Source organism: Budorcas taxicolor, chromosome 3, assembly GCF_023091745.1.
Source record: "Budorcas taxicolor isolate Tak-1 chromosome 3, Takin1.1, whole genome shotgun sequence".
NCBI lineage: Eukaryota > Metazoa > Chordata > Mammalia > Artiodactyla > Bovidae > Budorcas > Budorcas taxicolor.
In genome coordinates this window covers 92,089,193-92,116,986 of record NC_068912.1, presented here as the reverse complement: position 1 = coordinate 92,116,986, position 27,794 = coordinate 92,089,193, and the positions used below count along the sequence as shown (strand labels likewise).

The following is a 27,794-nucleotide window of genomic DNA, read 5'->3' as shown; positions in this document are numbered from 1 at the left end:
CTAAAAACCAAAACAAATGAATAAAAATCACAAAGCAGAAAACAGTTATAGTCACAGAGAACAAACAGGTGGTTGCCAGAGGGGAGGAGAGTGGGGGTGAAGGAGACTAAGAGGTGGAAACATCCAGGTGCAAAATAAGCTGAGTCATGGGAATGCTATGTCCAGTGTGAGGAACACAGCCCAGAGCTATGTAATATCTTTGCGTGGGGACACATCACAGGAACTACGCCTACTGTGATCAGTTTTGAAATGTGCAGAAACACTGAATCACTAAGTTGTGTCAAGGAACTAACATAGTGTTGTAGGTCAATTACACTTCAAAAATGAACTCACAGAAAGAGAGATCAGACTTGTGGTTACCAGAGGGCGGCAGGCTGCGAGGAGGGAGAACTGGATGAAGAAAGTCAACAGGCACAAACTCCCAAGATAAACAAATAAGTACTAGGCATGTAATGTACAACATCAAAAATGTAACTAACACTGCTGTATGTTATACACAAGTGTTGTTAAGAGAGTAAATCTTAAAAGTTCTCATCACAAGAAAAAAAATTTTTTTCAATCTCCTTAACTCTGTATCTATTTGAGATGATGGATGCTCACTCAACTTATCGTGGTGATCATTCTGTGATACACGTCAAGTCACTATGCTACACACCTTGAACTTATACAGTGCTGGATGTCAGTTATACCTCCATAAAACGGGGGTCGGGGGGGGAAACAGGAGAGATGTTTTCAGAGACCCTGAGGTTGGTGGGGTGAGGACGGCCAGCTGGCCTCAGCCCTGAGCTTGCTTCTCCTATCCCTCTGGGCACCAGTCTCTGAGCCCATAAGAGTTCCACCCCTGTATCCTGCCAGGTGAGGCCAGGAGGGCCCCTTTCAGCAAGACCCCAGGCTGCAGGAGCCCCACCTCTTTAAACATGTCACAGGACTGTGCCTGACTCCTGGTCAGGGACACAGACACACCGAGACTCCTGCTGAGTCAGGAGGAAGTCCTAGACTTCCGGAACACTCTGGTCTCGGGCCGTCTGGTAACATCCATTCCCAGCTTCTGGAACCTCAATATTATTACAGGCTTAACAAGTGTTAATGGCCTTGGCCAGAAAAAATATAGAAGAAACACAAAGCGATCACCCAGTCCAAGCAGACTGAGTCCTCAACACTGGTTTTAAGCCCCCTAGTTGGAAAACCCAAGCTACTTCCTAAGAGGCTACACGTGCCAAACCTCACACCAAGAACTCGTGCCTCCTCCTATCAGCAACCCTACAAGGCAGTCCTGGTCTCCGTCCCACTTTACAGATGCAGCTGCTGAGTCTCCAGGAATCAGCGGGGCAAGGGGTGGAGTACACTGTCCTCTTGCATCCCCAAGACCTCCCCAAGGACATCCTAAAAGTCCAAGGCCACTGCTGATTTGCACACCAAGAGGATCTAGTGTGCGCGGCTGAGGAATCTGAAAGTTTCTGACTCAGGACAAGAAGGCTGGGCTTTCAGACCCTGCTGCCCTCCCACGGGTTCCTGTGGAGGTCAGCTCCAGCAGGCCTCCTGGCAGGAAGGGGCCACTCCAGTGGCTTAAAAGGAGCTGGTGAAAACACAAGCTTTGGGGGATTTGAGGAAAGAAAAGAAAACAAAAAAACCGGAGCTGTAACCGGTGTGGGCTTGCTTCCTTTCAGGATTATGGGGCCATCGAAAGACAAGGACCTCCTTAAAAATCTTTCAACACCACAGATGTTACAGCCATCACCGGGAAGAAAGCAGCGGCTGGCGTGCTGTAAATACAATTCTGGGCAGAGTGGAGGACTGTGGGGTGTGGCAGAAACCTCTTCCTACAAAAGGGAGGCAGGCACGCATGAGTGGGGTTTCCCACTGCCAGGGAACCAGAAACCTGTGCTGGGGCCCAGAGAATCCAAATACCCAGAGCAGAAGGGAGACAGACCAGCAGGCCTCCAGGCAGGGCAGAAGAGAAGGGAAGGAACACCCCAGAACAGGCCCTCCTGCTCTCTCTCTGAAACACCCGTCTCCTTACTCAGACTCTGGCTTTCGAGGGGCAGACTCCAGAGAATTCCCAAGGAGGGCAGAACACAGCAAATTCTCTGCCACAGCTTCCGCAGGACCCAGAGCCAGACTTAAATACTCAGAAGAGTGGGAGCCAATGGTGAGGAGGTTCTAGAACAGGAATGGCCTGTCAGACCCCTGGCCGATGGTTCCATGGGCCCGGGGACCGGAGGGTATGCAGCTGGGTCACAAGGAGCGACCACTGAGGTGTGAAGGGACAGACAGGGCACTAGATAATTTCTTCCAGAGGTTTCTAAACTGTCCTTCTTGGCAACAGAACCCCTCTGGGCACAAGCAAGCTTGGGCAGGAGCCTGGGATACGAACATGGCAAGAGCTCTGGGTTGAACTGCACGCTGGGGCCCTGGCCTCCTCTCAGCTGAGAGGGGTACCACTGAGAACCATGGCCAGACTCACACCTCCCGCCCGCGCTGGACAGGTGGGGACACCGGGGCCTTCTGGGCCCACCAAGGTCAAAGTGATCCATCTAAAATCAGACAAACGGTGAGCTGCAGACAGAATAATGTAACATCCTGCCTTGGGTGACCACTGAGCCAGCTCAGGTCCACCCGCCCAGGGTGGGAGGAAGCTCTGGGGACCCACAATGCTGTTTGGGCACACAGACCCCTGCCTTTCAAATTCCTCAAGTCCTTCCCATGGAAGGCTCCCAGGTGCCCCTCCTCCCCAGCTCCATGGGAGGGGGGTCCCCCTCAACTCTGCTGGGGGGCTGCCCATCTACGGGCAGAAAGGGCCGCCGGGGCATCAGTCACGCCCTCTCCTCTTATCCTTACGAGCTATGAGACGTGGAAAGACAGACAGACTAGGAAGGAGGAGAGAAGGCGGGTGCATACAGATGGCTAGCGAGATGGACAGACAGACTGGCGGCTGGTTACCTGTGGGCCGGGCCCCATGGGCCCCATTCCTCGAGGAGGGTTCATTCTCTGCATTGATCCTCCCATGTTGGGGTGACCTGTGTGACAGAGGTGGGGAGAGCCTGAGTGGCAGGAAAGAGAGGCAGACCGTGGGGGAGGAGGGGCCTCTCCCAACGCCCCCATCCACCCAGCCGCCCACCCTGCGCCCTCTACCTTGTTGTCGGGTGGGATCCATGGAATTGGGCAGCAGTGGCTGCGTCCCAGGAACTCCTCCCGGAGGCTGAAAGAGATGTAGACACAGCTGAGTGCTGCTCCCCGCAGTGGGGGCCCAGGGGGGTGCACCTGCCTGCCCCATCTCCCCACCTGACCATCAGGGCCACTCAGGGTCTCCCTGAGACTGCTCCTGCTGCCCGACGGCGGGGCGGTCCCCCAGGGGGCAGGCAGCTCCAGCTGGAGCTATGGAAAACTGCAGCAGGCGCAGCTGAGCATGGGGGCTCCATCTGTGACAGTCCTCATGGGCCTGCATATCTGCCGGGGCCGAGTGACACTCCGGCATCACCGCCCGCCACACACCCCTCAGCGGCAGCACTGTCCCTCCCTTCTACCACCCAAACTCTAGTCTCTGCAGTCTAGGTCAAACACTAAATTGGGAATAGCGGATGAACAAGGTGGCCTTTGAGATTTTGATGGGGAGCTGAGGTCCCGAGGTCTGACAGCCCGGCAGGCAGGGCCAGGAAGAACACCCAGGACTCCTGACTCCTTCTAGCACATGAAAGGCCACCTTCCAACCCCAGGGGTGGAGGAGGCCTCTGGGAGAGGGTGAGCAGGATGTTGGGTGAGAACCCGTCCCCCGCAAAGCCTGGTGCACGTGGTGGGTGCTCGTGTGATCTCTAGAGATGAGGAGGGCCAGGGGGTTCCTGAGTTAACACTTAGCACACTCGCTATGAAAACCCCGTCAAAGATCTTTGAGACTGAAGTTCTTTTACTGCAATATAAAACAAGAGAAAAGCAGAACTGGGGAGGATGCGGGGGGTGGGGAGGAACCCCATGCCTTAGGACTAATTACAGGCCTCGGGTTGGGGAGGAAAGCCTTTGTGAAAGTGGGGTACCTGTGTCAGGGACCCTGGACTACCCAGCGTCCCCCAGCCCCAACTGCGCTGTGGGATTGGTGGGGGGCTATCGGCCCAACAGGGAATTCCCAACCAGTTTTGGAAGGAGGTGGTGGGAAACAGGGACAACCTCTCACAGTTCACCTTCAGAATAAATAAGGTGTGTGCGCGTGTGTCTGGGGAGAGGGAGGCGTATGGGAGGGCCACGTCAGCCTGGGGGCACTTGCTATTAGGAAGTGGCACTCCATACCTGCCATTCCATCTGCCCGGGGCTTTGGATGGTCTCTCTATCTGGCCCTGGGTGTTAGCTGTTCTGACCTCTTGCTTTCTCCCAGCTCTGCTTCCTCTACCGAGTTCCCAAGCTCTGAACCACTGGGCTGGCTAGTGTCTGCCCACTTGGGGGTTTGGGATATTTCTGAAGCCTGGTTACAGGACTCTGAGAGGACGCAGGAAGGCCTGCCACTGAAGCTGTCCGGTGTGGGGGCTCCTGGGGTGCTGAGGTGCCGGGAGGTCTTGGTAAGCCGCCACCTAACTCTGGTGGAGTGGCCATGGGGATCAGAAAACTGCTTCCTGTACAGGTAGACCAGTGCTGACTATCAGTTCAGGCCGGAAGCTCTTTCTTGGGCTCCCCTAACCCTGCTGTGTATCAGGACTCAGGAGCAGGGCAGGGCTGCCCAGAGGCCCAGACGGGACTCGCAGTCACTTTTCTCACTGGAGTGACCCTGAGATGAGCGCTGGGCCTCCTCTGCCAGGGCAGTAAGGTGTGTAGTGGCAAAGGTAAAAGGGTCTTCGCTGTAGCAGCCAAAGCCCCAAGGTGTGAGAAAGAAGAATGGCTCATTGTACATGGGACTGCAAGTGCCTGCCGTGCACACACCCTCAGGCCTGCTGGGCAGAGAGATGCTCGCTCTGGGGCTGTTCCACGGGTTCCTGGAAGTTGGCCCGTGCCTCGCCTCCAGCACGGTGGGGTGGGTGCAGCAAGTGTCCGCCCAGGGGCCGGACGAAGTCCAGCAGCATCTGCTAGTCACTCGGCTGCGTGCCCAAGTTAGCGGGCTGGGTGGGGCAGGGGCTCCTCTGGGGTGTGATGCAAGGGCTGCCCGACAACCCCCGATTCTATCCCTCTTCTCCTAAACCCTGCTGAAACCCACTGTTCGCCATCCACACAGCTATCCTTGCTTGAAACACAGCAATGCTCTCTGTACAAGGCACCAAACCCCTAGCCAGGGAGGCAGGTGGAGGATGACCTTGCAAGACTTTTAAGTAGAAAGAGTTAGTCACTCAGTCGTTTTTGCAACCCCATAAACTGTGGTCTGCCAGGCTCCTCTTGTCCATGGGGTTTCCCAGGCAAGGATACTGGAGTGGTTTTAGTTGCCATTTCCTTCTCCAGGGGACCTTCCTGACCCAGGGATCAAACCCAGACCAAAGTCAATGATCCTTAGCTCCTGGTCTCCCTAAGGGCCCTTCCATCACCCTAACCCAGAAGATCACGCAAGCGTGAGCTGCTTCTTCCTCCTCCTGCCCTGAGGAAGGCTGAGCTAACTCAGGTGCCACAGAGGCTCCTGTGGAACCAGCAGCCCCATGCTCAGGGGCGATTCCTGGAAAAGGGACACATCCCTGCCTGGAGGACAAAAATTCTTGAGTCCACAGGAAACTGGAAATCTGGATAGATTTCCAATGGAGGGTGGTGGGGAGGTTAGCCTGATTGATCTGTAATGCAAGGTACAGATGATGGATTTATTCTTCATTTGCTCTCTCGGGCACTTGCTCATACTTAATTGATAAATAGAAACAAACATGTTTCCTCTCGCGTTCCTTAATTGCTGGAGGAAGGACCACAACTATGATAACGAAGCATCTATTCTCTCCTGGGGGCAGGAGGGCGCAGTTCGGGCTAAGGAGAGCCTTGGATGGGCAGGAGGAAGAGCTGCTGCTGGGGCCCTGGCATGTGAGGCCAGAGGAGGTCCACTTAATGACCCGTTAAAAACAAAGACAGGGGCAACACGTTTACAACTATGAAAACTAACTGAACCAGGGCAGCTGGAGACCAACATGAGCCCAGCTCACTGGGACACATAAGGAAATCACTGCCCCACTATGACCCTGTTTCCTCATCTGTGACATATCCTGGGCTCCCTCTTTGCTCAAAAAGCTGGGCCTCTAATTCTTGTCGAAGTTTTTCTCCTTCATGTCAGAGAAAATAGGAAAGAAAAGATTTCTGGAGGAAAAAAAATAAGTGGAAACTGGCAGGCTATTTAACTTTAAAACTGGAGTCCCCTGGTTATGAGCATCTCTCCAAAGTCCTCGTATATCTCACTAAGGGGGCTTTCTTAAGAACAAAAGGAATCCATTCAGGTAACGTCAATCTAGCCGGTGACTGACCTCCCAGCTCCAAAGGCAACAAGGGCTGGAGGTCCTGGCGTTGCTGTCAGACTTCCCGATGGGCTTCTGCCAGGTCACTCTAAGAATTATGTATACAGAAATACTGGGGCACGTAATCAAATTTCCCTGATGTTTCTTTAAAGTTTCTTCAAAGCCTGTCTACCCTGAAAAGAAGATACCCATCTTCACTTCAGCAGTTCTCCGCCTGCCCTTGGATGGGCTGAACCACAGAAGGCAGCTGGGGACCAGTTTCTCCAGACCACCCAGAACTGCCAACCCTAATGGGGCAGCATAAGGCATACAACCCCAGGCTGAAAAGCCCTCCCCACAAGTAGACCACTGTTCTAAGTACATGAATAAATCCTTTCTTGTTTTGAGCTGGGAAGCAACTGGGAAGCAGGCAGACATTGCGTAAAAACGCACAAATGTCCTGCTCACTGCATCCAGGCTTCTGATTGAAGCATTCCTATGGGCCATTTCTCCCCTTAATAGCAGGATTATATTTACCAGCCTTCTCACAAGCTTCCAGGGTAAAAACTGTACGTTGTCAATTAACTTTATTAAGGAGGAAAACCCTTTTCCAAGAAAGGGCCGGCAGGGAGGAGCTGAAGCATTACCACCTTCTTTAGAAGCGCAAAAACCCTGCACTCACACCCTGCTGCCCACAGCCCACTGGGAGAGGCAGGTACGATGCTGGGAGAGGCTGCGTGGAGCGCTGAAGAGAAAACACAGTCCTCTCCGGGGACCTGCTTATAAGCTGCCTCCCACGCTAGTTAAAACTGTCCCTCCACCTCCCAACCCTCCTGCAGATTCTGAGTCCAAGTCCAGCTGGGGTCAAGGGTGGCCGAGCGAGGGGAGAGAACACGAGAAGGTACAGTACCTGGTTTCCCATTCTGATCGGGGGCCGGGGGCCGCCTGCGTATCGCGGTGACATAAAAGGCTGCAATTACAGGGCGTTAGTTCAGTGACAGCCCGCAGTACGGAACGGTGACAGACACAAGCGCACGCCACTCCACAAAGTCCAGTCTTGTTACAACTAGTGATCTTTTAAACTGTCTTCCCCCCGGCGGCCTTGTCCCTTTGGGCGGAGGCGCACCGTGCATCTGCTGAGAGCTCTACTCTGGGTGCCGGGGCAGCAGCTGGGGCTTGGCACAGGACATGGAGGAGCAGTCCCACCAGTGCAGGGCGAAGGCGAGACCTCTGCTGTAGGTAAGGGCAGGTGGAAGAATCCAAGGGGACTTGTACAGGCAATTTTCCAGTGTGTAGACAAAGCTGGACGTGCCCTCACACACACTCACACGACACCGACAAAGGGGGCAAGGAAGGGGAGCAGGGAGAAGGGGGAGGAGATACACAAGGCCAACAGTGAGGGGACAGCGGGCGCCCTAACTCGATGCAGGGGAATGGGCAGAAAAGCTTTCTCAGCAGCGAAGAGTGCACACGGAGAAGGCGAGGGATGCAGCTTCGGTTACAAACAATGGTTAACCAAACTCAAAAACCAAACCAAAAGTGAGAGAGGAAGAAACAAAAACGCAGAGGCCGCTGACAAGGTCACAGAAACAGTTCTCGTTTTCTTTTGGTTTCATATCCAAGCAGGGTGTGATGTCCAAGGAGTGAAGACTATCTTTAGGGGGGGAAAAGATATATTTTGGGAGGAGGGGGAATCTCCTTGGTCAGGAAATCCTCAAAGGCAGTGGCGAGAGCACGTTTTGATTTTTGTTTTTCCTCTGCTGGCTCTGTCCTCCTGGTGCCCCGCGCCCCCCGGCCGGCGGGCGGGCGGGCCACAGTGCGTTACCTGACTGTGGGGTCCCATCATGCTGCTGGGATTGTGAGGTGGAGGCTGTGCGTGCGGCGAGGGCTGTGACCCCGGAGGACCCTGTGAGGCCAGACAGTAGAGGCAGGTTATAGATCACAGCACATGGAGGAGCGCAGGAGAAGCTTAAAAGAACAAAAATTAAACCAAAAACGAAGGGCGGGCGGCGTGCGGGCGGCAGGCTCTGGCTGGCGGGGAGGTGCGAGCTGCTGCTTGGGTCGCCGGCTCAACGGTGTAAAAGGGCGGGCAGGAGGGAGAGAAGCTGATAAACACACTCAGGGGGATTTCCAGGCACGACAAATAAAATCAGGCTCCTTTGTGGAAGCACGCAGGAGTAGGCCAGCATGGTCTGCCGTTAGAGCGGAGTTTGCCATGTTAAATACGTTGGTTGAGACAGGCTCAGGGCGCGCAGTGTGTGTGTGTGCTTAGTCGCTCAGTCATGTCCGACTCTTTGCAATCCCACGGACTGTAGCCCGCCAGGCTCCTCTGTCCACGGGGATTCTCCAGGCAAGAATACTGGAGTGGGTTGCCATGTCCTCCTCCAGAGGATCTTCCTAACCCAGGGATCAAACCTGAATCTCCTGCACTGCAGGTGGATTCTTGACCGCTGAGCCACCAGGGAAGCCCCAGGGCTTGCAGAAACTGACCTACTCTGAAGGGTGCCCACGTGCCACTTCCTGGGCCAGGGCCAGGCAAGGATGAGGCAATCAGTCTACTGAGGGGAGGGGGCTCTGATGGATGAATGGGAACAGACAGGAAGAGTGAGGTGGTGCCAGAGGCTGAATACTTGGGGGACAAGAGGAAGAGACCGTCACCGAGGGACTACTCAGAGCACTTCATCAACACACCTTCACTTGAAACTGGCCCCAGGAAGTGGGTTTCTCATTCCTGTTTCTATCAGTGGCGACAATGAGTATCAAGGGATAAAGAGACTTGGCCACAGCCACACAAGCAGAAGATGGCAAGGACAGGAGGAGAAGCCTGATGGGCACAAGGCTCACCCTGGCCTCTGCAGCCCAGGCCTGAGAGGGTGTGTGGGGGAGCAGGCTCGGGGCTGGGTGACGGGAGGAGATGCTGGGGCTAGCCACTCCAGCTGGTGGTAAGCCACCCTCGTCCCCGGCTGACCCCTGAAGCTCTGGGCTATATGCTGGCCTTGACTCCCCACAGGAGAGATGGGCAGAAGAATTCACACTTAAACCACAGAACTGACCAAAGCATGGGGTGCAGCCCATTAGTGGGTGGTGAAATCAATTTAGTGGGTTGCAACCACTGTTTTTAAAAACCTGGAGCAGAATAAAAACTAGGGTAGAAAATATCAGACAGCTTTGTGTATTTTAAGGAAATACTCTTCATTAATCTCTATTTATAAATATGTGCATGTGTGTGTGTGTATGTACTGGGTCACTGTGTCAAATTTATTTTCTACTGCAGGTCGCAGTCAAAAAGCATGAAAATCTGGTCAGGGAAGCACCTTGCCGCCAACTTGGGCTATTCAGAACAAGATGCTGGTGCTGGTAAGGAGAATGTGAAAGTCACTTCAGTTGTGTCTCTTTGTGACCCTATGGACTGTAGCCCGCCAGGCTCCTCTGTCCATGGGGATTCTCCAGGCAAGGATACTGGAGTGGGTGGCATTCCCTTCTCCAGGGGATCCTTCCAACCCAGGGATTGAACCCAGGTCTCCTGCACTGCAGGCAGATTCTTTACTGTCTGAGCCACCAGGGAAGCCAGCTGGAGAGAAACACAACCCAATTCACTCTTTCGGGGCCATGTCACTACTCTTGGAAGTTGAGAAAAATTCAAAATATGCAGAGAGGATGAGTGTGGTTTCATTTAAAAAGAGAAGGAAAACGACTCGTGGGGCATGGTTTTATTCCTCAGTCTCCGCCCTGGAAGCCAGGCTGCTCAGCCTGTTGCTGGCTCAGCAAGCACAGCCCAGAGAGCAGAGCCTGTGGAGGGGTGGGAGGGAGTGAGGGTGGGGGTGCATGGGGTGGCTAGGACCAGTGGGCATGGAGACAGAGAGGTGTGCAGAGAGAGGCGAGGGGGCCGTGCCCGGGACAGGCCTGGAGCTTCTCGCCTGAGCGTGGGGCTGCTCACTTCCGGAAAGCTACATGGAGCAGATGTTCCCCTACCTGCCACACTACTAATTTCAACAAGTGTGTGTCTTTCTAGCGGCTGCCAGCAACGGCATGGTTTGTTACCATGAGCAATTTTCTTAATTAACAGACATTAATTAGCCATTTAGCAATTTTGCAAGCATTTGTTTAGCGGCTTTCCTAAACATGAATACCACTGTGATAATGGCACTGATTAGAGGGTCCCCTAATTAACAGTACAGGGAAGGAAAATTGAAATCACATAAATTAAAAAGGGAGGGGAAGTTAATGAAGGCGGGACATATTTGCACCTGCAAGTCTTTTGTACCACGAAACTTGGGTGCAATGTAAACAAAATAAGATAATTTGGAGCCAACCCCCCAAAAAAAGAGGAAAATGAAAAGCAGGGTGGAGGAGGGTTCAAGGGTGAGGTCCAGTCGCCAAGGAGGAGCAAAAGGCCTTCTGTCAGTCCTCAGCTCTTGGCAGGAGGAGCGCCTCCTCCCTCCTGAGCCTCCACCGCCCTCTCGAGTAACAACCCGATTCTCAGGGCCAGCAGTGTGGCTCGGGCAGGGCTCTCACACCTGTGCACCCTGGCAGCCAGGGGAGGTAAAGAGAGCCTGGTTTGCTGAATGATCAGAGAAAAAGTAAGTAAAGCCCCCCAGATACCCCCGGGGCCTTAGTCAATGGCAGTCCTTGCTAAGGGCCAACGCTCAAACCTGAGTCTTTTCTAAGTCACCTCTCAGCCCTGCATTGCTCCGCCTGGGCCCTGGGAGGTCCAGAGGGCAAAGCTGCCCCCTGCACCTCCCCCCTAGAAGCTTCCTCTGGGACTCTGCTGCCGGGGACCTGGTGAGTGGACATGGAACAACTTGGCCTCATGCACCTGTCTCAAGTCAAGAGACAAACAGTAAGGGAGTGTGGCTGGTCAGTGAGGCCCCAGCAACTTCCCTGATCTGCGGGCAACCATGGGAAGCCGGCTGATAAGCCCAGAGAGGAGGCAGCAGCTCTGAAGTCTCTCCTCTGACTTGGAGCCGGGGTTTGGAATACTGAGGACATGGAGCTCTAGCCCAGGCCAGCTGGTCATCTGAAAAGGAAAGCCCACCACAGTCTGGACACAGGCAAAGACACAGCTCAGCATTCATTTTCCTAGACCCGCTCAGGCTGCCCAGGCTCTGCTTCTGTACCTCCCAGCCTGCTCCCCAGCACTACCTGGAGCCTTAGAGGCCAGGAAGCTTCTCTTTCACAGAGCCAGACGCCCACCTTCCCCAACGGGTAGCCAACATCCTCCCAAATCTTCATGCTCTGCAGCTCTGCTACCTCCACTCAGCCTGAAAGCTCCCCATTGCTACATGCGTGTCCAGGTTCTGCCCCAGAGACTGGATGCACCAGCACTGTACACTTGGCTTGTTCTCAGGAGCACAGAATCGACTCCAAGTTGGGGAAACTTCGTCTGCTCATGTAGACGATGACAGACGTGTTGTGTTGCCCATCTTCACGAGACTGTAGGGCATCTGTTGCCCTGTGCTTTATCAAATCACAAGAGTGTTCTTTTCTTTCTTGTCTGCATTCTCAACCAAAGACTGACAGTTTAGAGAAGATAGACCTTTGGTCTTTTCAACTTGGTACCCACTCAAGTAAAAGGCTATGTAGGAAGCAGACCCCCCCAACCCCGCCAAAAAAAGACCCTGTTTTAAGATTCTGACCTTTGTTGGGATATTGGCTTTTCTTTTCCCCAAACCCTGCACAGATGTAGCAGACAGGCAGAGAGGATGGAGGTAGAAGGTGAGAGAGGGCAAGAACCTTAAAGTTGATAACAGTGAGTATTGTTTCCATACAGGTCCACTCCCCTCCCCAATGGGGCCCTCCTAGTTTCCACTTGAAAGCTTTAAAAGAATCCAAAATAGGTACATCTGGAAGCCTGCTTCACCAGGATGAGCCTCTGCATCCAGGTTTGGACCTTGGAGGCTTTCCATCCAGGTGCTGCTTAGTCAACCAGGCGAGCAGGTGGATAGGGGCAGACATCTGAGGTGCACAGAATATCAGGCTTGACCAGGATGGGGGTCGTCCCACCAGAAACTTCCAGAGAACCTCACCTGCCCAGCAGTCACCTGCTTGTTGGTGGCTCTGACAGATCAATTCTTCCAATGCTCTTCATTTATGGGGGAGAAGAGAAGCGCAGGACAGAGGTGTGACTTGCTCAAGGCCACAGAGATGAAGGTGGCTGAGCGACATCACCTCACTCCAGTCAAGAGATCTCTTCATGATATCATCCCCCCATCCATTGCACACAAAGAAACAGGGTTTGAAAACAACTGGGTTCATTCAAACCCTGACTCCCTGCCACTGACTGCATTTCTCTCCATGATGAAATGGGAGTAACTATAGTAAGAATAATGAAGCCACACCTGCCACACAGTACAAGTGGCTTCACCTGAATCAGTTCATGTCACTCAACTCCTTGCAGGAAGGGAGAACAGGCTCAGCAAGCCAAAGCCACTTGCCTAGGATTACAAACTATTAAGTGGTGGGTCCAGGCTGATTCTCGAGCCCAGGGAGCCCAGCTGGTCCACCATCCCACTCATATGAGCCCTTGAGCAGTCTCCTAGAGGCTGAAGGACTTGTGGGTACATCCAGCCACTCACCCACATACATTTCCTGGGTGCGGATCTCCCACATGTCTGGGGTAAGGAAAGGTCACAGAGGTGCACTGGCCTCGTCTCGTCTTGGCCCAGGAAGCTCCCAGGCTAGCTAGAGAGAAGGACGAGGACACAGTGACAAACAGGCTGGCGTGTCAGGTTAAAACTACCACAGGCTCCAAGAGAAGGGGACAGGCAAACCAAGGCCCAGGGTGGCCACGGATGGAGGCCGACGGGAGCAGGGATGAGAACAAGGTCCCCTGGTGGGTCAGAACTCTCAAACTGTAACACACTGCCTCCACGGGATGACAACAAGGAGGCCTGACACCGAATCTGGGAAAAGGAAGGGGACATGCCCACGTCCTGTCGGGGCCTCAGACTGCCCCAGAACCTGTTAATGGACTTGCCATTCCTCTCAGATGTTCCTGAGATCTCCAACCAATGACACGTAAGCCCCACACTTCCTTATGCCTTTTCCTGCCACTTCAGCGTTGAGTGGCGTAACATCCAGGGCCTCAGGAAGCTCTGCTATGAGTGCGACAGAGGCAAATGCCAGGCCATTCCGCTCCACCTCTGGATGCAGACGGTTCAGTGGAGGAGCCTTTAGCGTCATCGATGTGGTGGGGAGCAGAGCACAATGGATCAGAGGTCTCTGTAGAAAAGCACCTCAGGGGGCTTCCCTGGTGGTCCAGTGGTTAAGACTCTGCTCTTTCACTGTAGGAGGCACAGGTTCAATCCCTGATTGAGGAGGTACTACATGCCTCGAGGTATGGCCAAATAAATAAATAACTTTATAAAAAAGAAAAGCACCTCAGAGCCGTCAGCAGGGCCCACCTATTGCCATGTTTTGATCAAGTCCCTGCATCTCCCCGATCAAGTCCCTGCATCTCCCCGAAGCCATCGTGCTTGTGCACGATGGGGATGGGGAACACTTCCTGGCATTCAGCCAACTCCTCAGGACACATTGTGGGTCCAGCTTCCTTATACAGAACATGGGACATTCTACACATACTTGAGAGAGGCGGTTCAGCTGACAGTGTCTGGCCTAGATCCTCAAGCTTCCGCAGTCCCCATGCCTCACGCTCTAAAGCCACTCACAGCCCATCTACATGGAAGCCAAGAACTAGACGCATATTCTGCAGGATCCCCCTCCTGAGCCTGCTGAAAGGGCACACATCCTCCTTTGTGAAGCTTGACCTACTCTACCCAGCCAAGCACACTCCAAATATGGCACATCCTCTGTGGATGTCCCGCCTTATCTCTGGATATCACATGGGCCCCTCCGGGGCAGTGACACAGTCCCCACATGGACTCCTAGGGCAGGGGCCGAGCAGAACGCTGAGGCTCAGCCAGCACGTGGACCCCACAGCCACAGTCAGCCAGCCCTGGGGTGAACACATCTAACACTTGGTGTTCAAGGAACCAGGAGGAAACATTAGTAACAACAGGGTAACCAAGCTGGTCCTCTCAGCTAAAGACTCCTGGGAGTAAGGGAGGATGGCGTCTTAAAATTAAAAACCAGATAGGGATTTCTTTGGTGGTCCAGTGGTTAAGAACTCGCCTGCCAACGCAGAGGATGTGAGTTTGATCCCGGATCCAGGAACTAAGATCCTAAATGCCGCGGGGCAAGGAAGGCTGCAGGTCACAACCGCCGAAGCCCAGGCACCTAGAACCCAGGCTCCACAGCAAGAGAAGCCACTGCGATAAAACCAGGCGTCACAACTAGAGGGGGGCACGGTAACAAAGACCCAGCGGAGTCAAAAAGAAAACTTAAAAAATCGCTTTAAAAAAAATAATCTGTATTAATTTTTAAGGAGAGAGGTAATGAAAGCTACGTGCTAAGTTTAGTATTTCCAAACCTCACGGCTCCTTCACCAAATGCCACCCCACACTCCCTGAAGCTGCCTTCAACCTGCCTAGGAATCATGGACTCTCAGAGAAACAGAACTGAGACTGAGTTCCAGGTTTTCTGGGTACAGAGGTGGGCCAGTGGGGAGAGCTCGGCCATGAAAGCCCAAGGCACCCGGGCTGCAGTTCTGCCTGACATCCCCAGCCAGGCCTTTAAGGCCACAAGGAGTCCAGGTGACCCTCCTCGCAGAAAAGCTGGGAGAGTGCTCTCACACACTGAGTGCTTCATCATTACCACCTTGGCCAGATCTGCCTTTAGCCAGAGGGCCTTTGGGGAAAGGGGACCTGAAATTTTAGGTTGCTAAGAGACAAAACGTTCCCCACATCCCCGTCCCCCTCCCCAGCTCCTGGGCGGGGGGGAGGGACACCGGCCACTGGAGTGGCAAGGCTGCAGGGATGGGCTTCATTGATTGGCAGCGGGGAGACAGACAACCCACATTATTGGTGGCCTGTGTAATCCGGCTACTGGGCGCGCCACCGTGAGTGAGTGAACATAAAATTACATTAGTTATACACATGGCAACAGGCATGCAGCAGTCAATCCAATTTGCTCCTTGGGCACGAATGCTGATGGAAAATGCCGTAAGCCCATTCTGGGGAGAGGGCCAAGGTGTGCCCGTGTGCCACCGACATCCACATCCGTCACCACGGCCCACCTCCACCCACAGCCTCCCTGCAGCAGGAGGCTGACCACCTGGCGGGGTGACAGAGGGAGGGCTCTGAACTGCCCCCTCCCTCTGACATGCAGCTCATCACAGAAAAAGTTATGTCTTCATTTTGACCCACGGGAACGAACTTGGCAGTGGCTTTGGACGGTTGCCGTCCTATCCTAGTTCCATCTGTCCTCTCTGGGGAAGAGACGTCTTCATGTGTGTGGACATGGGCAGAAAAGGTCAGACGTGGGGCTGAAATTACCAACTCGAGGGTACGGGGGGCTGAGCTGGGCCATACTCAATCATGGAGCCATGACCAGGTGGTGGCTTGGTGCTGGGAGCTCAGTCAGGGGGCTGTTGGCTGCCTAGGAGACGAGCCCACAGCAATCATGACCCTCCAGGGGCACCAGGCAAAGCAGGTGGCAAGTGGTGGTGGCCCATCTTCTTGACATGGTGGGGAAGTCATCAGTGAAAGGAGCAGACAGTACACAGTGTGTCCCCTGCGGGTCACCTCTGCATAACGTCAGGAATCCTCACAGCCACCAGGGTCCACTCAGTGCAAGACCAGTGACAGACACACCGATTCCAGCTGAGCAAAGACCCCGGCTCCCCTCCCCTCTCCTCCTCCCTGTGCCTCTCAGAGGAGCCAGGACAGCGCCAGGCAGGTGGCGAGGGTGAGAGGTCCACACACTTGTGAATCTGGCTTCCTGAGACAGGCTGCCCAGACACCCGCAGGAGGCGCTCAGATCATGTTTTACTCCAGAGATCCCACGGAGACAGAGACGCAGAATCAGCAGGAGATGGTTTTCAAAACAAAGGGAGGAAACACAGTAAATGAAAGTACAGGCAGCGGCATGGCATCCAAGACCTAACGCAGAGTCCCCCCCACCCGCCCCATGCTGCTCCCTGGCTGCCCCAGCCCAGAGCACGGACGGGGAAAGCTGAGCCCCAGGGACGTGGGCTCACTGCTCCCAGGTCCAGGCTTGGCGCCCTGCACCACACCTGGAGTGGAGGCTGGAGGTCAGCGGCCACATGAGGACCCCAAGAGCACATCTACTACACTGAGCTGCCAGAAAAGTCAGCAAGCTATGGCTCGGGGCCAAGTCTGGCCTATCATCTGCTTCTGTAAATAAAGTTTTATCAGAATACAGCCATGTTCATTTGTGTACCATTTGAATCTGCTTTCATGTTCCATCTGAACATATCTGAGCAGTCAGGACAGAGACCAGATGGTCCACAAAGCCTGAAATATTATCTGACCCTTCACAGGAAAACTTTGCTGATCCTTGAGCTTAGTAATGGTTTTCAAGACTTAAGAGGGAAAAAACTTTTTTTTTTTTAAACTCAGCACACAATTTTTAGGAAAAAAAAAAAATTACTTGGCTATGCAGGGTCTTAAATAGTTAAGGCATGTGGGATCTAGTTCTTTGACCAGAGATTGAACCTGGGACCCCTGCATTGGGAGCATGGAGTCTTAGCCACTGGACCACCAGGGAAATCCCAAATTGGGGTCTTTTTAAATTCTCAAGGAAAAGCAAAACAGTACTAGTATCTATCAATACCTTCTAACTTGAACCTCACATCTCTCTAGCAAGATAAATGAAGCAAAAATTACCCCCATTTTACAAAGGATAAAAATGAAGTCCAGCGACATTACAGTATTATTTACTGGAGCCAGGATTTATCCCACTGAGGACAAGAGATTGTGCCCAGACCCGGGGTCAGCAAACCTGAGTTCTGGTTCCCCCACCAACATGTCCTGTGACCAATCTCTGAGACCCAGGTTTCTGGGCCATTGGTCTTAAACAAAATGATCTTTCATTATTATAATACAATACAATAAACAGCATTCATGTCCAGCTGGTTGGTTCCAGAGTATCTCCTTGCTAACCATCTTCCCTATGTTCATTCTTGCCACAGTGCTGGGGAACACACTCCTCCCTGGCTTGTCAGCACGAAACATTCTGAAGACTTGATTCCAACCCTGAGTTCTTTCAGGAGGTTTGTGCTGTTTGACCTTCTCCAGTGCAGTAAATTCTGAGTAGTTCTCTAGGGTCATCTCAGGAAAGGGCTCTAACCTCAAATGCTGTGGTGGAGGGGCGAGGGCTAGGAGAGACGACTCTGCCTCCAGCCATTGCTGCTGAACCCTTGAGGCCTCGCTACTAAAGATTCTTTGCATGTGCTGTGTCCACAGAACTGAGCACTTTTTCCAGGGACTCAGGAAAGAGTATTAATACGCAGAACTTATGGGCAAAACCCATGTTCACTCTGGCAGTGCACCCAGCCAGTGGGTCCCAGCAGCCTGGGCCAAGTGTGCGCTAAGCATTGGAGACACGAAAATAAGCAGAACCGTGGTCTTCCCCCAAAGTGTTCCTGGTGGTGCGGAGAGACCAAGGCACAACTGGGACCATAACAGCTTTCAAACAGAGGCAGGCACCAGGTGCACTAGGGAATGAGGGGCAGCGATCGCAGAGCAATCACACCGAGTAGGCAGGAGGTGGAAGGCTAGCCTGGAGTTCCTTGGCAGAGCAGAAATGGAAGAGGCTTCTGGCCTGAGGTGGGCACCTGGAAGGGGCAGGAGAGGGCCTGGTGCTGGAGGGTCTCATGCACAAGATGGTGACCCTGGGGCTGGAAGTGGGGCTAAGGAGTGGGGTCATTAACCCTTGGGAGCTCGTGCAAGGGGGTAGCAATCAGACCTGTCTTGGGAAGCACACATCTGTTCCATTCCTTTCCAAAGATGCTTCTTTATCTTCCTTCAAGTCAGAAGTAAAGACCTATGGCCTCTGGAAAACAGTGAGTTCACAGCTGTCTGGGGTGCTAATTCCCATCTCCTACAGACTACACATGGAGTGGATGGCTGCTCCTCCACTAAGCCACTCTCTAGCCCTGAGCAGCCAGCTCGCATTAATGCTGGTGAAGGTTTCCAAGACCCAGTCCCAACCATGTAGATTTCTGGCGGGCATCCAGAGAGCACACCGTCTTCTCCCCAGTTGTCTGCTGGGTAGAGACTGGCTCTCTGCTAAGTGGGAGAGGCGGAGACACACCCAGGATCCAGAACCATGCCAATCCCGCAGAACACAGGGAGAATGCCCACCTTGCCTAGAGAACCAAACCTCCCCACCCCCATCCCCAAAGATTGCCTTTTGCTCTGAAAACAGACAGGGCTGCAAAGACGCATCCTGCTCCTGCCTGCCAGCCTCCACACCACCTCTCGCCAACGCTCAGGCTCTGCTGTTAATCACGGCAGCACAGTGAAGGCGAGGTGCATATTAATAAAGCACTGCCTGGTCCACCCAGAGAATTCTTGCTCTACTTTAAGCTCTCTGGGCACATGCATGCACACAGCCTTCCTGCCCTACTCCTCTACACCCCGACAGACGATCCAAAAAGTACAGATTCATCATATCGACCAGGACAGGGAGACACAAGGCTGTGGGAGCTATAAATCCAGATGCCAGAATTCAACCCCAGCTGTCCACTGGGCAGAAGAAGAAACAGCAGAGTTAGCTAAGGTTTCCCCACTAGCTTTGTGGTTTCCTGGATAACTGGGTGGCTTCTTCTGCCTCTGTCTCCCTGAGCTTAGGGAATGAACCAGGTTCCTGTCTTCCTTCCTAGGAGAAGCAATAGGATGGGGTGAGGGAAAGAGCCAGAAACCAGGGGAAAGATGGGCTGAAGGAAGTTGGCCCACAGTCACACAGACAGACAGTGGGCTATGAAACCTGGCACATCTCAGTGGCCACGTGAGGGGCAGCTGTGTGGTGGGCGCTGCTGGAAGGGCCCCAGATCCGTGGGCCAGGGGTATGGTCTGCAGTCCCCTTCGAAACACCCTAACTTTGCCTGTAAAAAGGGCTGCCATCTTCCCAAAGAGAGTCGCAGATCCTGAGACTCCAGTACTCAGTCCAGGGCCGTGGACCAGCCTCATCACAGGGTGGCTGCCCATACACAGAGCTGTGCTCAGATTCTCCAGCCTCGTGAGATACTTCAGGAAGCCCCTCTTTCCTGACTAAGCCTTCCTATTACCCGACTCCTAGGGAACTGACTCCTTGCCCATATGTAACCTGTCTGAATGTGACAAGTGGCTCTCGCCAACCCCACCTGACGTGGGGAACTCTTCAGCCAGCTCCACACAAGACATCTGGCCCTTGAAGTGCTCCATTACTTACTTCTTCTGCCCCTGATGCCCCCGCACGACAGGGTTCTTCAGTATACCACTGTATCTCCCATGTCCACATCGTCTAATGTTGTATTTTTATGATGAGCAGACTGAGGTGCAGAATGGTGAAGGCAATGCCCCAGAACAGACTGCAAGTCTCCAAAATCTTAGACCCTTTTCATAAACACAGTTACGTCTCGTGGAGTCAAACACTATAATTAATCTGAGGAAGAGGCACTTAATCAGATCCACATCTTGGGTGTATCGTTTTTGACCTGGAGGCAAGGACAGGACAAGACTCTGTCAAAGTCTTCTTGAATAAAAGTGACCTGAAACTGAAGAGCCTTCAAGAAGGGGAGGGGAGAATTCTGCAGTCTGTAGAAGAGGCCATGCAGACAAGCTGGAGGGGCAGGGCTGGGTCTGAGAGCACAAGCTCTGGCCCTTGTCCCAGAGATCAACAGCTGGGCCATCAATGGGGCTAGACCACAAAGAGCTCTGAGTGTCTTACCAACAGCTTGGATTGGACTGTATCTAACAAAGGGGTACCACTGGCAAGAAGATGACTTGATGGAGTGAATGAGCCCCACCAGTGGCCTGCAGGGAGCCCAGGCTGGAGTCCACCCCGTGGACCAGGAACACCTGGAGCCAGAGACTGCCCACCTCCCAGCCCTGGGAGCCCAGCAGGGCCAGGCAGAGAGGTGTCCCTCCCAGATGTGCGCTGAAGGATCGGACGGCCGGACGCCAGCCCCTGGGAAGCAGCCCTTGTACGGACACCTCCACCGCCTTTCATTCTGAACACATTCCCACACTCAGAGCTGGTGGAGCAGGTGGAGCTGTTCCTATTTTACAGGTGGAGAAACAGAAACTCCAATGATACCTGGGTGAGTCACTAGTGATGGAACTCTGGAGTACAGTCAGCCCTCCGTACCCACAGAGGCAGAACTCGCGGGCAGGGAGGCAGACTGCACTCAGCCATTTTATATAAGGGACTTGAACATTGGCAGATCCTGGTGTCCAAGGGGTCCTGGAACCAACCCCCGTGGACACCGAGGGACGACTGCACGGGTGAAGACCCAGACCCCTGGGCAGGAGAGCAGATGCTAACTCACAAAAGCGAGCTCACCTTGATGAGCCTGGCAGGAAGTGGACATACAACCTGCTCCCCTGCCAGCTTCTGTCAGTGGACAAGAGAACAAGGAGTCACCATGCCAGGGCCCGGGAGGGTAGCCAGGTGGGCAGCATTAAGTGAGGTAACACGCTAAAGACCCAGTGCTGAGCAGGTGCCATAAACCCCAGTCTAACTAAAGGGTTAAATCCTAAAAAGGCAATCCACCTCGAGAATACCCTGAACCTCTTACACACATCACTGCCACCACAGCTGTGCTAAGCCCCTGAGATAAACTTCTGGAAAAAGGAGAAAACTCCTGGGGACCCTTGCTTTTGGTTGACCTGGAAGACCTACCCCTACCCCGGCCTCTAGCTTAAAGAACAGCCCAGAACACTCCTGCTTGTGTCCATAACAGAGGACCCAGAGTGCTTACCTACACAAGGTGCCTGGCAGGGCTTCACAGGCATTATTTCATGGTGTCCCCACCACCACCCCAAGAGGTAGGGGGTATATTCACCCCCATCTGTCAGGTGAAGCAGCTGAGGTTCAGACAGTTGAATGGACTTTCCCAAGGCAACCGATATGCCAACCCAGGCTCCATGACTCAGGGCCGCCAGGAAGCTTATTTAGAGAAGGTGTGGGAGGGATGGGACACACTGGGGGCAGGTGAGCTAAGGGCTCACGGGAGCTCCAAGGGCCCAGCCACTGGGCCTTCTGACCAGTGCTTATCCTGGATCCTGGATGGGCCATATTTCCATGGCAGTAATCAACCATCACTGAACTAGAGTATGCGTGTGTGTGTGCAGCACACGTATGCACGTACACACATGCTAAAGTCGCTTCAATCGGGTCCAACTCCTTGCAACCCCATGGACTGTAGCCCCCCAAGCTCCTCTGTCCATGGGATTCTCCACGCAAGAATACTGGAGTAGGTTGCCACGGCCTCCTCCAGGGGATCTTCCCGACCCAGGGATTGAACCTGTATCATACGTGTATATGTATAGTCAATCCTCACCAGAGCTCCACAAAGGAGGCATTACAATTTGCTAAATGACTGCTCCTCAGCACAGTCAAGGAGACCAGTGCCTAGAGAGTTTGGACAACCTCCCCAGAACATGTCACCAGGAGCAGCAGGGGGCTGTTCTGCTCCTGCTCACAGCCACTGCATGCTGTGCCAGTCCTCTCTGGAAGCCTCTGCCACAGCTGGGTGCCCTCTGCTCCCCCTCCCCGACACTGTGCCCAGAGCTGAGTGGCATCTCCCGGGCCGGGGAGAACCCTGGGGAGACCAGCACCCAGCACAGAGCCGACACCTCACAGAGGCTGTGGCCTCCCCACTCATGCTCTTCCTAAGTCTAACGCCACCCTTTTGGTCTTAGCAAGAGATGGGGCTTTCTGGAATCCAGGGGTGGGCCTGGGCCTGGGACCTCATTGATTCCAAGGCCTTCATTTGAAGGAAGGAGCTTGTCAGGGAAAGGTCAGCTGGAGAGTTAATCTAGGCAGAAACCAAACATGAGCTCACGGCCCACACTGTGTTGTCTCCTGCTGTGTTCCCCAGCTCTCAGAACCTCAGCAAGATGCTAGAAAGCCCTGTGACCACCTAGTCTGCCCCCAGAGCCCCAGGCCCAGCTGGGACTCCTCAAAGGGCAGCTTCCTTTCAGGGCAACATGCTCTTATTAAGGGGGTCTATCTCAACCCACATGATGCCAAGGCATGTTATTATAGGATTCCACTGGAATTCCCTTCCTCAAACCTCTTCTGCTACTAGGCTGTGGAATCTGAACCTTTTCTTTTTTTTCTTTAAAGGAAAAAAACCTCAGCATGATCTGTAGAGAACGGGGCATGAGTGGAGCATGTCTCTCCTGCCCCCGGCCCACGAGAGGTAAGGACATCATCTGGGGGACAGACGTGGCCCTAGTGCTGTGAGAACACTCACGGCAGAGCAGCTCTCCAGCACAGGGGGAGAAACTCAAGTTTTAAGAGAAACCCAGGTCCAAAGAGGAAAAGGATAAACCAGCCCAAGGTCTTAATAAACCAGAGGGGACAACGCGCTAACACCTATCCTTGAGCATCAGATCCATAAAAGTCAGAGATTCAAGGAGTCGGTTCAGAGCTCAGGAGAAGGTCGGGGGGGGAGGCGGTCATGGCCACTGGGGTCTCCTGGGATGGGAGGAACAGTAGCTGAGCACAGCCTGGTCTCCTCCATTCTAGGGTCCTTCTGGAGCCACTCCACCGCCTCTCCCTGCAGAGGCATTGAAGCCAGGAGAGTTCGGGGTGGCTGGGGCACGCGGCAGGGCTGGCCGCAGCCCAAGGGCTCTGGGGTGTGGGGCTGGCTCCACGACAGGGGGTGGTCGAGGCCTGCGGAGCTGCCGGGTGCTTTGTTACCGAGCAAACCACCCAGGCACTGACTGCTGATGCATAGCTAACAGGGCAGCAGACACTGATTTATGTTCAACTTTCCATTTCATCAGAGAGAGTTTACAGTGTGACCGTGTGGAGTTCACATTTGGGGGGAGGGGGCGGCCTGAGTGTGCAAACGCACACATGCCCACGGGTGCATACAGGCACACATGATGGTCAAGGTCACAACTTTTTTTTTTTTTTAAGAAGAGAAGGTGACGGGGGCAATGCTGCCTGACTTGTCAGGAGTAACCTTCTGTCCACTGTTGCTAGGAGCCCGGGGTCGGTCATCTGTCCCGGGCAGACATTAGGCACCAGGCTGGCTGCCGGGCAGGGTGGGAGAGCACCCCGACCTTTGAGAAGGTGGTACTGGCCTGAAAAGAAGGCTTCCCCCACCACTTCTCCTGTCCCAGCCTTTCTGCACGGGCCAGGTGAATGTGAGGGGAGCCTGCGTGTGGGTTCACAGCAGGGAAGGGACGAACAGGCCAGTCCACAGCGCTTTAGAGTGCCCTCTTGGGCTCCCCTCACCAGAGTGATGAGCAAACTAAGGCCAAGAGAGGGGAGGATGGCCCCCCAAGGACACATAGCAGTTTGGCAGTCGGACTGGACTCAAACCAGGGTGTCCAACTCCCCGGGCAGGGCTCTTCAGGCTTAAAGGGCGCCCCTGGCTTCATTTCAGTAACCAAGAGATGCTGCTGCTGTTGGAGCCAAGGCTTGGAACAGGTGGGAGCTGGGGGTGGGAACAGCAGCGGCTCCCCACCTCCCAGCATGGCCCAGGGGCCAGCATTTGGGGCGGCCCGCCTCCTCTCTAATCCTTCTCAGCAGGGGTGACCCTGCCTTCTGTCAGTCTGGAGGCAGACAGCAGGGCAAGGGATAGGGAGGAGGGGTGCTTCTGTCTCCTGGAGGGCCTGGGACTCCCACCCCTGACGCAGCACCTCTGTCCTCCTGCACTGGCTCCCTCTGCTCACCAGGGAGCAGACAGGGGCGAGGGGCTGGGGTTGGAGAGCAAGCCCAGGTGGGGGAGGAATCCGCCAGCAGACAGAGGGTTCATCAAGAAGCTCTGAATCCCCCTGCCCCGTCCAGAGCCTCTCTTCCCTGAGCAACACTGCGACCAATCTGAGCCTCAGTTTCCTCATCCAGAATGTAGGAACGCTGTCAGCTCTCAGGCCTACCTAACAGGCAAACGCGAGCACAGAGGGAGAACCTTCTCTAATCTGGAGAACGGTCTACCAGCAGCCATGAGAAGGGTTCACCCAGTTTCACTTTAGGGCCTGCAGGCACAGCTGGAGAGGCCAAGAAGGGCCAGTCTAGACAGCCGTGGGACCACATGTGGGGGCCCTCCCTTGTGGACGGGAGGCTCCCACAGAGCAGGAGGCATGGGAGACTCAGCGGAAGGCTGGCCCTTGGCCCTCACCCACCTCCTCCTGCTCTGCTCCCCACCCCCCACAGCTCCAATACCCAGCGAGAGGCCACCGCATCGAGAGGGGGCACCAGCCACAGCATTTAGTCACCACTCCAGCTCAGGCCTGGCTACCTCCTGAGGTGACCACAGCCTGGGCTCCAACCCCACCTGGCCACCCCCTCCAGGCCACTGGGGCTCTTCCTCGGACCACCCCACTCCCCTTCTTAGGAACCTTCCATGTCTCCCCTTTGTCTTTAAGTTTGTGTGTCCATCCAGGCCTCCTGCCATCCCAAACTTGCCCTTTCACATCACACCCAGGCACACTGGCCCCTCCATGTAGTCAGTCCCGCCTCCTGCACCAGCCAGGCCGTGTGAGCCCACTGAGGGCAGGGTCCGTGGCTGCCTCTTTGGTTTGCACTGCTCATGGCTGAGTGACTGGGAGGTCGCTGTGCCCTGAGGGACCACGTCTGGTCAATGAGTTAAGGGGTGATCAACGAGCCCGGGCCAGGGCCCATGTGGTCCTAGCCTCAGTTTCACCAGCTGTCTAATGGGGATAGGGGCCCCAGCCACCAAGTTGTCCTCCCTAGCAGTGGGCTTTGAAAACCATAAAAACAAGGTGGTTTAATTTCCCCCCAAGTCTCCCCTAGTCGCAGACTTGCCAGAGTGGCCCTTCCTGCGGCTGCAGCTTTCCAGCAGGAGGAGACTCAGCTCACTCTGAGCTACCTGCTCCCCGCTGGAAAGGAAGCCTGAAAACTAGGGAACCGCTCGAGCAGCTGCCACCGGCATATTCTCATCTGCTGGACTCTGATCTTCCCTGGAAACACACCACCCCACCCCAAGGCTCACAGTCTCCCAGGCTCTCTGCTGGGTATCTAGTCTCTACTTGGTTACCGCCAATGTCAAGGAACTCACTACCTCATTGTAAAACCAGCAGGTGGTAGCAATGCCTTCCCTGCAGAGACGTCAAGTGGCCTCCCTCTTCTTTTCTAAGGAGGATCTGAGATCTACAGGCTGACCCACAGAGGTGGGGCTGAGTATATTCTACATGACAGAGCTTCAGGTACTTCAAGTCAGAGCCCTCCAGAGGCTGTGTGTTTCCCAGAGAAACCCCAACTATCCCCACGGCAGATAAGCAGAGACTTGTATCTGATACTCTCGACAGGAAAGGACCAAGGTTGTGTGTGCCTCTCCCCCTCTTATTTCTGGATCGTGTCTCTGGTTCCTGGGCTATACACATCAAGCGCTGCTTCTCCTCTCTCCTCCTGTAACTGATGGGGAAGGTTCTATGGAACAGACCTTAACCTCCTTCCAAGGTGGCTGGGCTTGGCCTGAACAAATGAGGCCTCACTGGAAAAGGGGACATCTCGGTCCCTACATGTCCGCCCATCATGGTGGGAAGCATCTGGGAATGTTCAGAGCAGGTCAGGCTGAGATTTTGGTAAAGGGAGCTGGGTCCGCCAGGGCTGTCTTCTTCAGAGAAGGCACGGTCTTTAGGCCTGTGGCCTCTGCTGGCATGTGAATGGAGACATTGGCTACTTCTGAGAGAAGATGGCTGGCGTTTCTCTTTCTCCTTCCATTATTTTCCCCTCTTTTCTCTTGTTCTCTATTCTTTCTTCTCCTAGATAATCAGATTTGTATCCACATTAGGACCCTGACTGCTATGGAAGAACTCGAGGATCAGGAACCAGGAAGCTGGGTTCAGGCTCTGATTACAGCCCTCAGTTGTTAACTCTGGACAGGTCATTCACCTTTCTGAGTCTCACTTTCCCAACCAGCCACACCTCCTCTGCAGAAACGCTGTGATTAAAATGAAAGTAAGATGCATGGCCAAAAACACTACATAACTGAAAACAATTATTGGAATTTAAAACAAAACAAGAACAAAAACAGTCTGTACCCAATGCTCCCTTCTCCATGACCCCTCTGCCCTCCTGCAATTCCCCAGCTCTGAACCTAGAAACCCTCATTGGACGGTGCCTCCCTTCAAACCACCTTAGGGCCAAGGAGCTGGGGACCCACCCAAACCAGTGGGCGTGGCCACAGCCAAGCTGAGTTTGCCAGATGTGCAGCCCAACTGACTTAAGCTCCGTGGGGGGGGAGGGGGGGGAGCCACTGCTTGATTATGTAAAATCCATCTGGATTCAAAGCAGAAAATTCAGTAAGAAGGGCCCTCAGAGACCCATCTGGTCCACCCTGTTTCATCTACTGCTGAGGAAACTGCAGTCCAGAGACGGAAAGCAACTTGGCCGAGGTCACTCAGCAAGTACATGGACAAGCAGGGGCTAGCACAGGTGTCCTGAGACTCCAGTCTATTGTGTCCTCCGCATTCCATACCACCATCCCTGGACCACCCCCTAGTCTGGTCAGACTGCTGCATCTAGAGCTGGGGGCTGGCTGGACTCCACTCCTGGAAATAAGAGTGACACAAACTCATTCTAAACATTTCCTGGGTCCTCAGCACATGCAAGGTGCTGGGGACGCCAAGATGAAGGAGGTCTTTTTTATAAGGAACACACTGATTGAGACTATCCTTGCTAAGTTCTCCCATGACCTGGAGAACCCCACAATATTCCCCAGGAGTGGAACAGTGAGGTATGGTCAGGTCAGGTCTCAAACATCTCCCGGTCAGCCCTCAGCATCTCTCAGGCCCAGAACCACAGGCACTGTCCATCTCAGAAACCCCAACACGGAGTAAGGGAGAGCAAACAGATGGGACCTGATGTGATGACAGCTAAGCCTTCGGATCCCAAGCGTGGCTTCGCAGCCTAGCAGTCAAAGGCCCAAGGAAGAAAGTTCCTTATGCTGCTATCCAAGGGGCCAGGGGTAGGGGTGGAAAGCTGGTCTCTCCCACCTACCCTGGAGGCCCCAACTAAACTGAGCATCAACTAGGGTTGGAATTCTGACCAAAAAATGGGGCTGGCCACCTTGGGACAGGGTTTGACCAGAGATGATCAGCCAGACTAGGCTGGCTCCTCAGTGCAAAGACCCTCTGCCACTGAGCTCTCTGCCAGGCTGTCGTCAAGTAGGGGAAGAAGCTCAATTGTTGGCGGCAGATAAAACCTTCAATACCATCTGTATTTCCCTTCTAATATCAGAGTGACCGCCTGCAAGATGAGCGAGGGGCAGGGCCGGCAATCAATAGGTAGTACTGCTGTGACGTGAGTTGGCCTGTTCTGGAAATGAGCAGCCGCTACCTGCTTACAGAGAGATACCTTTTCCCCACAGCAGTG

The 27,794-nt window shown here is 54.1% G+C and overlaps 1 protein-coding gene across 1 annotated transcript in view; it reads right to left on the bottom strand.

Moving 5' to 3' along the window:
* The window catches only part of SSBP3 (single stranded DNA binding protein 3), a 165,394-nt gene that overhangs the window by 19,292 nt on the left and 118,308 nt on the right, over positions 1 to 27,794 (bottom strand). The window contains exons 6-8 of the mRNA XM_052636505.1: positions 7,285 to 7,344; positions 3,133 to 3,199; positions 2,941 to 3,017 (exon numbers count right to left, since the gene is read on the bottom strand). Of these exons, the coding sequence (XP_052492465.1) occupies positions 2,941 to 3,017; positions 3,133 to 3,199; positions 7,285 to 7,344 (204 nt within the window). The remainder of the gene's footprint in view (positions 1 to 2,940; positions 3,018 to 3,132; positions 3,200 to 7,284; positions 7,345 to 27,794) is intronic.